The 9,462-nt window shown below is 42.9% G+C and overlaps 1 protein-coding gene across 3 annotated transcripts; it reads left to right on the plus strand.

The window, feature by feature from the left end:
• The first annotated feature begins 600 nt into the window (after positions 1-600).
• LOC310869305 (uncharacterized protein) lies at positions 601-9,254 on the plus strand. 3 transcript variants are annotated; one of them, XM_083779966.1, is made up of 10 exons: positions 601-753; positions 2,675-2,765; positions 3,305-4,082; positions 4,230-4,307; positions 5,454-5,550; positions 5,639-5,746; positions 6,065-6,232; positions 7,061-7,228; positions 8,333-8,454; positions 9,112-9,254. In XM_083779966.1, the coding sequence occupies exons 2-10, from the start codon at positions 2,681-2,683 to the stop codon at positions 9,140-9,142; spliced, it is 1,635 nt and encodes a 544-aa protein (XP_083636092.1). In that variant the 5' UTR covers positions 601-753; positions 2,675-2,680; the 3' UTR covers positions 9,143-9,254. The 3 variants fall into 3 exon arrangements, with proteins under 3 accessions (XP_083636092.1, XP_083636091.1, XP_083636090.1); XM_083779965.1 differs by having other exon boundaries at positions 2,675-2,699; positions 2,730-2,765; positions 3,305-4,307; XM_083779964.1 differs by having other exon boundaries at positions 3,305-4,307.
• The last annotated feature ends 208 nt before the right edge of the window (positions 9,255-9,462 follow it).

Below are 9,462 nucleotides of genomic sequence, written 5' to 3' on the forward strand. Positions count from 1 at the left end.
TATTTATTTTATCAATTGGGTGGTACTTAACCAAAACCAAAAGAACCAAAATGTAACATTATGATGTTTTAGGAATATTACTTCTGCTGTTCTACATACTGTGCTGCCAACCAGGTGAAGAAATCAAAGACTGAGGCTAGCCTTTGCTTTTTATATGAAAAATCTACCGAAATATTTCATGGAAAACGCTTTGTGAGTTTCACCACGTCAAATATTAAGGTCGATTTTGAAAAAGTGTAAATAGGGAAAATAGGGGAGGGTTAACAATTAATCAATAACACTGCGGTTCTATCACTGGCCGGTTTTCTGTGAATGTAACGCTGTCTGTACAGACAGAGACATGGTGCATTTATAGATAGATTAAATATGCCATTGCCTGGCCCTCTATCTCAAATGGTCAAAGGAAATTGATCAAGGAATATAATAATATGCCTTTTGTATTCTTTCTGTACATCAACAAAATGTTAGACATTTATGGAAATTAGCATGCTTGAGGTTTTCTGGCTAGTCCCTCCCGAAGGGCTTTGCCTCCAAGACAGAGAGCGGGAGGAGCTGTGTTGGTTGGTTTGTATCTCATTGCTCTGTATAAAAGCAGGTAGTACACATTTTACTATCAAGCCTGCCTGACACTTTGATTGACTGCAACCACAACACATTCAACAATTACCTTATTTGAATGTAATTCCATCCATTGCAATTACATTTCTACAGACGAGGACATTGGACTCATCAGGACTTGTGAAGTTGTGACAGGTAAGGTGAATTGAATTGGGCAGGAAATCCAAAACACAGAAAAAATACAAACCAAAGGTTTTAAATGATGTAATTTCACTGAAACTTATTGTTATAAGAAACAACCTTGTTTGAGACTCACTGCACTAATCTAATAGGCACAATGTTTTTAATGACTCCAAGTACACATCTAGGTAAACTGGTGTTTTTAATGCCTCCACATACACATCTAGGGCCAGGTTTCCTTTTTTTGTATGTTTTTTCTCAAGCCATATTGTTGTGAAAAGTCAAACCAGATCCCAAATGCGTATCCATGGAATATTGTACACGTGGGCATTTTCTGCATTATTGATCATACATAAACCTATGTAACAAATGAGGCGTCATCCGATTACTTTAAAACCCATTTTGGGCGGGAATCCCTTTTGGTGTTAGCATTACGTTATGCTTTAGCTATTGAAAAATAGCAGATCTACAAGCTCATAGCGCACCACCGAGTGGCACGCTACGAGCTTGTAGGTCTGCTATTTTTGAAAAATCGAAGAACGACTGACATAGAAACATAGCTTTTTCAGAAAACTGTCAGGATGTAGAAGACATTTTTTTAATCTGATCTCAGGTCAGAATGGGTTAAAAGGAATACTGGTTGAGGAAATAATGTTACAACTGGTATTACAATAAATGTGGTATGAGAGGTGCTATTCTTGTCTAAGAAGTGCCATTAGAATATTTGAAAATAGAATAATTAAATTCCAAATACTTCTGTCTTTAATTTGTTATTTGTAAATAGCTACACAACCTTTTGTTTTATGCAGGCCTGCCTTTTTATTTAAGTGATTTAAAAAGAAAATGACTTACCGTATATTTTCCTCAAAAATTAGTGTCTGTCTTGTTTTCATTTGCTGCCTCCAGAAAACCTGAATATCAGGGACCAGTTTCACTCGTACACAGGCACTCGTGCGCGCACACACACACACACACACACACACACACACACACACACACACACACACACACACACACACACACACACACACACACACACACACACACACACACACACACACACACACACACACACACACACACACACACACACACACACACACACACACACACACACACACACACACCGAAGAAAGACTTTGCGGTCTTGTTTCCATTCGGGTCCCATGCATTCATTCACAATGACAATGACAACAGTGACAACAAACAATACGTTTCTCAAACACACTAAATCTATATGTACAGGTTGGAATAGAAATACATTAATAAAACATAAAGGGGGGGGGGGAGAGCCAATCACCTTCTCTCCCTTTGACCTGATGACAGTGACAGGTGAGTTTTCAGACCCTTTTTAAAGGAAACCAGTGATTGTGCAATGTACGTATAGCAATGTACGTATAGCACAATACAACTGTACGAGGTGGAAGAGGTAAAAAAAAAAGAAGAAAACATTATTTTACTTTTAGCTTTAATGGCTTACTCTACCACATGCTGTTTACATTTCTGACTTTCAGTATTCAATCAATCAATCAAATCAATAATACAAAACAACTCTCACAATGTAATCACTGATGACAATGTAATCACTGATGACAATGTTTTAAATAAGGTTTTGTTCTTGTCTCCTATTAACTTAATTTAAAATGCACTCAAAACACACAACTTAGCTACAAAGTGTCCTTGTTATAAGTTGTTATAATTATAAACATGTAGCGTTGAAGTGTCCTTGAACAAGACTGAACCCCAAATTGCTCCCAATGTGCAGGTTGGTTTGCTCCGACATCTGTGTATGTGGTATGGGTGAATGTAATGTACAATCTATGTAAAGTGCTTTGGATAAAAGCGCTATATAAATGTACCATTTATGGTTGGATGAATGAGCTGAAATTAACAACACCGCACCCCCCCCCCCCCTCCCCTCTCTTTCTCCCTGCAGTGAACAATGACGTCCCGGTCCTCAAAGAATACACGGGATCCTGCGAAGAGTTCACAGAATACTGCGAGCAGCTCGAAGAAATCTCAAAGTGGTGAGCTTTCATAATGATTGAGGTGTAGTTTAGTATTATTATTATTCTTAGGGCCCAAGAACTGCACAGTAGTGCAAAGCCCTATTGAAATCACAATGATTCTTATTAGGGCCCGAGCACTATTTAAATAAGTGTAAACACAAACAAGTCACATACAACTTGTCACATCTGATTTAGATCAGGTTACTGCGTTCAGACTGAGACAGATTTCACATTTGAAACCACCTCTGCATGTGACACAAGTCACATTTGTAAGAATCGGATTCCACGTGACTTGTTTGAGTTTAGACTTATTTAAACAAATCTGATTCCAATCTGGATGTGGCACAGAACTGATCCAGGCTGCCTTGGTCTACTTGAAGTAAGCATGAGGTCAATCGGTTGCTCTCCCCAAGTTAGCAGAGGGAGTGTAGCGCCCATGATTACAATATAGACAATTGACACTGGGTGAAAGAAATGGGTTACAAAAACTGTGGGATAAAATGTAGAGAAAAAAAAAGTACTACAGTAATTATGTTAATGATTTCTTGTGTCTACAGGGTCCGCCACAAGAGGACCAAGCTCTGCCTCAAAGGCAACACACTCCGCCTCACGAGGACAAAGCTCCGCCTCACCGGCACAAAGCTCCGCCTCACGAGGACCAAGCTCCGCCTCACCGGCACAAAGCTCCGCCTCACGAGGACCAAGCTCCGCCTCACAGGGATTAAGCTCCGCCTCACTGGCACAAAGCTCCGCCTCACGGGGACCAAGCTCCGCCTCACGGGCATCAAACCCCGCCTTACCGGCACAAAGCTCCGCCTCACGGGGACCAAGCTCCGCCTCACCGGCACAAAGCTCCGCCTCACGGGGACCAAGCTCCGTCCCTAAGGCATCAGACTCCGACTCACGGGCACAAAGCTACGACTCCCAGGCATCAGACTCCGACTCACGGGCACAAAGCTACGACTCCCAGGCATCAGACTCCGACTCTTCGGCACAAAGCTACGACTCACAGGCATCAAACTCCGCCTCACTGGGACCAAGCTCCGCCCCTAAGGCATCAAAATCCGACTCACGGGGACCAAGCTCCGCCCCTAAGGCATCAAACTCCGACTCACGGGGACCAAGCTCCGCCCCTAAGGCATCAAACTCCGCCTCACGGGGACCAAGCTCCGCCCCTAAGGCATCAAACTCCGCCTCACGGGGACCAAGCTCCGCCCCTAAGGCATCAAACCCCGCCTCACGGGCACAAAGCTACGACTCCCAGGCATCAGACTCCGCCTCACGGGCACAAAGCTACGACTCCCAGGCATCAAACTCCGCCTCATGGGCACAAAGCTCCGCCCCTAAGGCATCAAACCCCGCCTCACGGGCACAAAGCTACGACTCCCAGGCATCAGACTCCGCCTCACGGGCACAAAGCTACGACTCCCAGGCATCAAACTCCGCCTCACGGGGACAAAGCTACGACTCCCAGGCATCAAACTCCGCCTCACGGGGACAAAGCTACGACTCCCAGGCCTCCCATACTCTAGTCAAATATGGGGAGCTCAGTGTCCTGGGGTATGAAACACTCATATATTAATATCCATTGAATAGCAGCCATATTGGAAATGCATTGTGCCTCCTCCTTACTTCCTTAGTCGTACCACTCTGTTCCATTCTGGTCAAACAAAGTCAGGGTGCTGGTTCCAAATGGCCTCTTACAGGTGTGTAACTCAGACAATTAAGTGGGTTTGAAATTAAAAAAGGTTGGCAAACACTGTGCTGCACTAAATGGAAGGGAGTCTTCATTAGAATCATTGGTAACACCTATACAGGAAGTAAGGAAGCAGCCCTATTTATTTCCAATATGGCTGCTGTGCATAGAGTCTATTGACCATGTTCCCACTGCAACCATGTCACTCATCATTAGGTCACCCCAAGTATTACGACCCAAGTTGTGTTGGTTTTACATTTTTGGGGTTCTTGTTGTTACAGTATATAGCAAACATCGGCCTCAGTCCGATGGGTCATGTTGTCATAACAAATGTAGAGAAAATTGCCGATCCGCAAGCTCACAAGGTGTCACTATGTGACGCATTGTGAACTTGTTGATCGGTTGTTTTCGCTATTTTGAAAGAGTGGTTTACCAGCCATCATGGTGGGTAAAACAACAGTGAGCTCAGCTTGTGTTTACTGCCAGCTCTGGTGTGCAAAATAGCTCCTGCTAGCTCTTTGTGATTCTGCTTAAAGTTTGTAGATCAGATCATTTATTTGGTGAAGATACTTAAAGATGGAGTGCCACGATTCTTTTCCACCCTAAAACATGATCATATTATAATAATATACGGAGGAAGAACGTTTTTCCAAAAAGTGTACATTATTTGTTAAAATCATGCTTTTATGTGGACACGCCCACCAGTTCATGAAGTATGCCTGGTTTGCCTGGTGGGTGGTGATGGGTGGTGATCCACCTGAACTGAAGCCGCATCCATAGCTGTAGTTGTATGATAAGGGGTTAGGGGAGGGGGTGATAGTGTGTTGTCACTATATTACTGTTTATTTCATTGGCCCGTTTGAATGTTCAGCCTCCAGGAAAAAACCCTAAATACAAAGTTAATACACCATTGCACATAAGAACGACTCCATGGTGCCCATGCATGTATACTTGCTGTTCCAAAGATCTGAACCAAAACAGCACTTCCATCACTTCCCTCTTCTCTTCAGGCACAGTGACTTCAGCACCAAAAGCCACTTCACTTTGTACAAGAGACCCAAAGCCAACGGTGTGAAAGCAAGCACTGTACACAAGGGCAGCAATAAGGTACAATCAGGGGTGGAGGAATAAGTACTCAGATTTGGGACTTATTTCACTTTTTTTCTAACAGTGAACCTCTCTGTGTTTCATATAGTCCGTCAACAATTGTGGCCCGTCAGGCCAGAGCAGCATGACTTTCGTCACCCCAGTCACCACGGTCATAGTGGAATACGCAGAGGACAGCAATACGGACATGTTTCAGGTCGGTACAATCCATTATGCATAACATCAGCAATTCATAACCTGTTGGCCGTGACTGTATTGCAACTGGGTTCCCCAAATAATTACCAAAATGCTAAGATATTATTGATAATAATTATAACCAATGAATGAACATAAATGTACCAATACATATGCCAATAAATAAAGCATAATACATAGTTGATCCAAGGTGGAACACAATTGATTGATTGATCAATTAAAATGTGAAAATGCAAAAAATGCTATATTCTGAGGAACATTAGGGTGAAAGTGGTTTATACTATACAGTGAAATGCATTGTGTCGTTTGTCTATAACAGATAGGGAGGTCCGCGGGGAGAGAAATTGACTATGTGTTGGTTCAGGCTGACGCGGTGTCCGATACGGTCTCACGGTTCGCCTGCCGCATCATCTGCCAGAGGAGCCCGCCTTACACGGCACACATCTACGCTGCCGGCTTCGACTCCGACAAGAACATCTTCCTGGGTGTAAGTTATGAAATGTGAAATTAAATTGTGTCTATTAACTACCAGTAAGACGCCCTGAGGGCGAGAAGCAACAAGGGAGAGTGAGTGCATTTTCCGGCAGCGGCACCAGCCATGGAACACCCGCGGCAGGCGATAGTGTTTCAAAAGAGTCAAGAGTAAAAGAAAAAGAAAAAAAGAAAATCACCATTGATTCTAATGAAGGCTCTGTTCCATTTAGTGCAGCACAGTGGGGGTGCAGTACTTAGTTTAGACAGTTTTTGGTTTAGACTAGTCATTGGTTAGTCCAGTCATTAGTCCTAAAACTACAACCTATCTCAAACCCTCACCCTAAACCTAACCTCCCCCGGGGCAGCACACCTAAACCTAACCTTAACCCATGTCTAACCAATGACTAGTCTAAACTAAGTATGCACCCCGCACAGGGGTTGGCGTTCTCGGGAGGCATAACATAGCATTGGTTAGACATGGCATTGGTCCGACTGGATTAAGGTTGGTGAGGGGTGCGTTAAGGGTTGGGAGGGTTAGGTTTAGGTGTGCTGCGCCATGGGAGGTTAGGGTTAGGGTTTGAGATATCGGACCAATGGTATGTCTAACCAAAAGCATGCATCCGGCGTTCTCAGCATGTCACAGTGTGATGTGATGTGTGAGCTTTTAGATCTGCTACTTTTGTAAAGATTTGGTACATTGTCATTACATTATACATATTTTGATGCCAGTACCAACTTAAGTATAACTTTTAATATGGGGCATGTACTTGTAACAGAGTATTTTGTGGGATTGCTGCTATAATATTAGGATTCTTTCACCTCTCCCTTCCTCTCCCTGTAGCCGGATGCAGTAAAATGGGAGTCGAATGGACAGATGGACGGACTGACCACCAACGGCGTGCTGGTGATGCAACCGCTCCCTGGCTTCACCCCCGGCCCGTGGAGGGAGATCTCGGTCTGCGGCTCGGTCTTAACCCTCCGGGATGACCCCAAGGCGAGGGGGAAAAGGGTGAGGACTATATGGGATCCGCTCGTAATTCCGTTCATCAATGGATCGAATATATATTTATTGAATATAAAATGAGCAATATAAGTATTATGGTTTGGCAATGAATTGGATCTGCTTTTCACTAAAAAGCAGATCCAATTCTAAACCTACCTACCAAAAAACCTTTTAGTATACTCTGATCAAGGGCATCAGTCCCAACCATAGGGACTCCCCCATATAAACAACAGGTGGTAGCAGGGTTGGTGGTGGGTGAGGCGATTGGATTCCATCACACTTTTGCACAATGATAAAAGTGGTAGGTTTGTTTGTAGACTACTCCCATTGACCTACCAGGTTTATGTATGTACGTATAGGCTAGACGCTACTTTACAAAACAAGTTGGTAAAGTTGTAGCGCTCCTCTATGATAAACATAGAAAATTATAAAATGCAGCAATGACGCAACTTCACCCCTCAATCGCACCGAGTCTACCAAAATCCAGGTGTGCGACATATATTTGGCAGGTCTACATTTATGTAGGCTACATCATATAGCCTGGCAAGGTTGTGCGAAAACAATGTAGTTTTGATGATTTTGTGCACCGCATCAACCGCACATTACTCTGGTAGATTAGCCTGGTTTCCAGCTTGATTCACTGCGTTCCGTGATTTGTTTTGTCATAATGTTGGTATTGAGGTTGAAAATATCAGGTTGAAAAACCACCCAGAGGTGGCGATCTTGAAAGGTTACTTTTCCAAGCCATTGGATATACATTTCCTCAATACCATGTCTCCTGATTGTCTAAATGAGGAATTTGATATAAAGCCTTTCTTCTAGGATAAGGTTCATTATTTCTTTGTTTTCTGTTCCCTAATTGGGACACAATTAATGATTTTTGTATTTGTTCTGTTTTCTGTCATTTGCCTGTTGAAGAGCTAACTGCTTCGAAACGAAAGGGTCAATGTTTGATTCATTTTACATGTATATCTCTGCTACCCTCCTACCCCCAAACACACATGGCACTCTAAGGACCACAACATAGAAATATACTCTCAAGCTTTTTGTATCCACAAACAAAAACAACAACATCAACCAAATGGTATATCTTCTCATGTTTCCATCCAGGTGGGCAGCGAGCAGGAACTGGTGGACGGCACGCTGATCGACCTGTGTGGTGTGACCCTCCTGTGGCGCACGACCGAGAGACCCATCGAAAACCTGGGTGCCATGCTCAGGAATCTGCCCCGGTAAATAGGCTTTTCCCCCTGTATGAGTCCTCATGTGTTTCTTCAGATCACCCTGCATCTCAACAAAGTAAAAGTTTTTTTTTTACCCTATATGAATTATCATGCGAGTCTTCAGATTATACCTCTGAACAAAACCGTTGCCACAAACTGTAAAAAGTTAAAGTATTTCCCCTTCACCCCATGAGTACTCATGTGTGACTTCAGATGGGACAAGCTTTTGCTTCAGACTGTCTATTGTGGCTTCATATGTCCTGAAATACAACTATTTCCTACTTTTATGTACAGGTTTCTGGCACAGGTATGGGTTAAATTTCTTGCGCCAAATTATGCTAACTTATGTATGGGCTATTTTTTTTTTAAAGGAAAAAAAAGAGGATTTTACTTCACCAACGCTTCCTTTAAAGATACAAAATATGTCATCGACCCTTCTGTTAACATATACCAATCTAAGTTTGTGAAGTGTTTCCGCTACATCGATGACATATTTTGTATCTTCAAAGGAAGCGTTGATAAAGTAAAATTCTCTTAATTTTTTTTTTTTTTTTAATATATTACATCGGGTCAACCCAAAAGGTTGGGTTTAGTGTTATAGGGTTAATGTGATGCTGTAATCAAATGGATTCTAATTCTTGCTGTTTTTCCCAATTCTCTTCTCAGGCACGAAATCCATCATCCAGCGCAGTCATAGTCCATCACGACATCGAACGCAGGAGGCTACTTCTAATTCTCTCTGCCCGGACCCCCCCATTCATTCGCTAATAATTATTCATAATATACTCCCACTAATGTCTGTTTCTCATTTGCTTCAAGCTAACTTCACACATGCCGACAGTACGTCAGGCATTTAAGGAGTCACTACTCTGTGTTCACTCTACAGCTACATAGCTGAGACAGCTAGTTGTTCATATGTCGGAGTTCAAATTCCCTCCACCTCCCCGGCCTGCTCCCTGTGGCATTTAGTTCAGTAATGGGTGATTCTGTGATTATATGTGATTTATGGGTTGTACT

The sequence above is a fragment of the Protomyctophum parallelum genome (genome assembly GCF_964188405.1).
Source record: "Protomyctophum parallelum genome assembly, chromosome: 13".
Lineage (NCBI taxonomy): Eukaryota > Metazoa > Chordata > Actinopteri > Myctophiformes > Myctophidae > Protomyctophum > Protomyctophum parallelum.

What these genes read in the sequence shown, in the direction of transcription:
- LOC310869305 (XM_083779964.1), top strand. Translation starts at nt 2,681, where the DNA reads ATGACGTCCCGGTCCTCAAAGAATACACGGGATCCTGCGAAGAGTTCA. An exon ending in CTCGAAGAAATCTCAAAGTG is followed by an intron (nt 2,766 to 3,304) that starts GTGAGCTTTCAT and finishes TTGTGTCTACAG; the next exon opens with GGTCCGCCACAAGAGGACCA. An exon ending in TACACAAGGGCAGCAATAAG is followed by an intron (nt 5,551 to 5,638) that starts GTACAATCAGGG and finishes TGTTTCATATAG; the next exon opens with TCCGTCAACAATTGTGGCCC.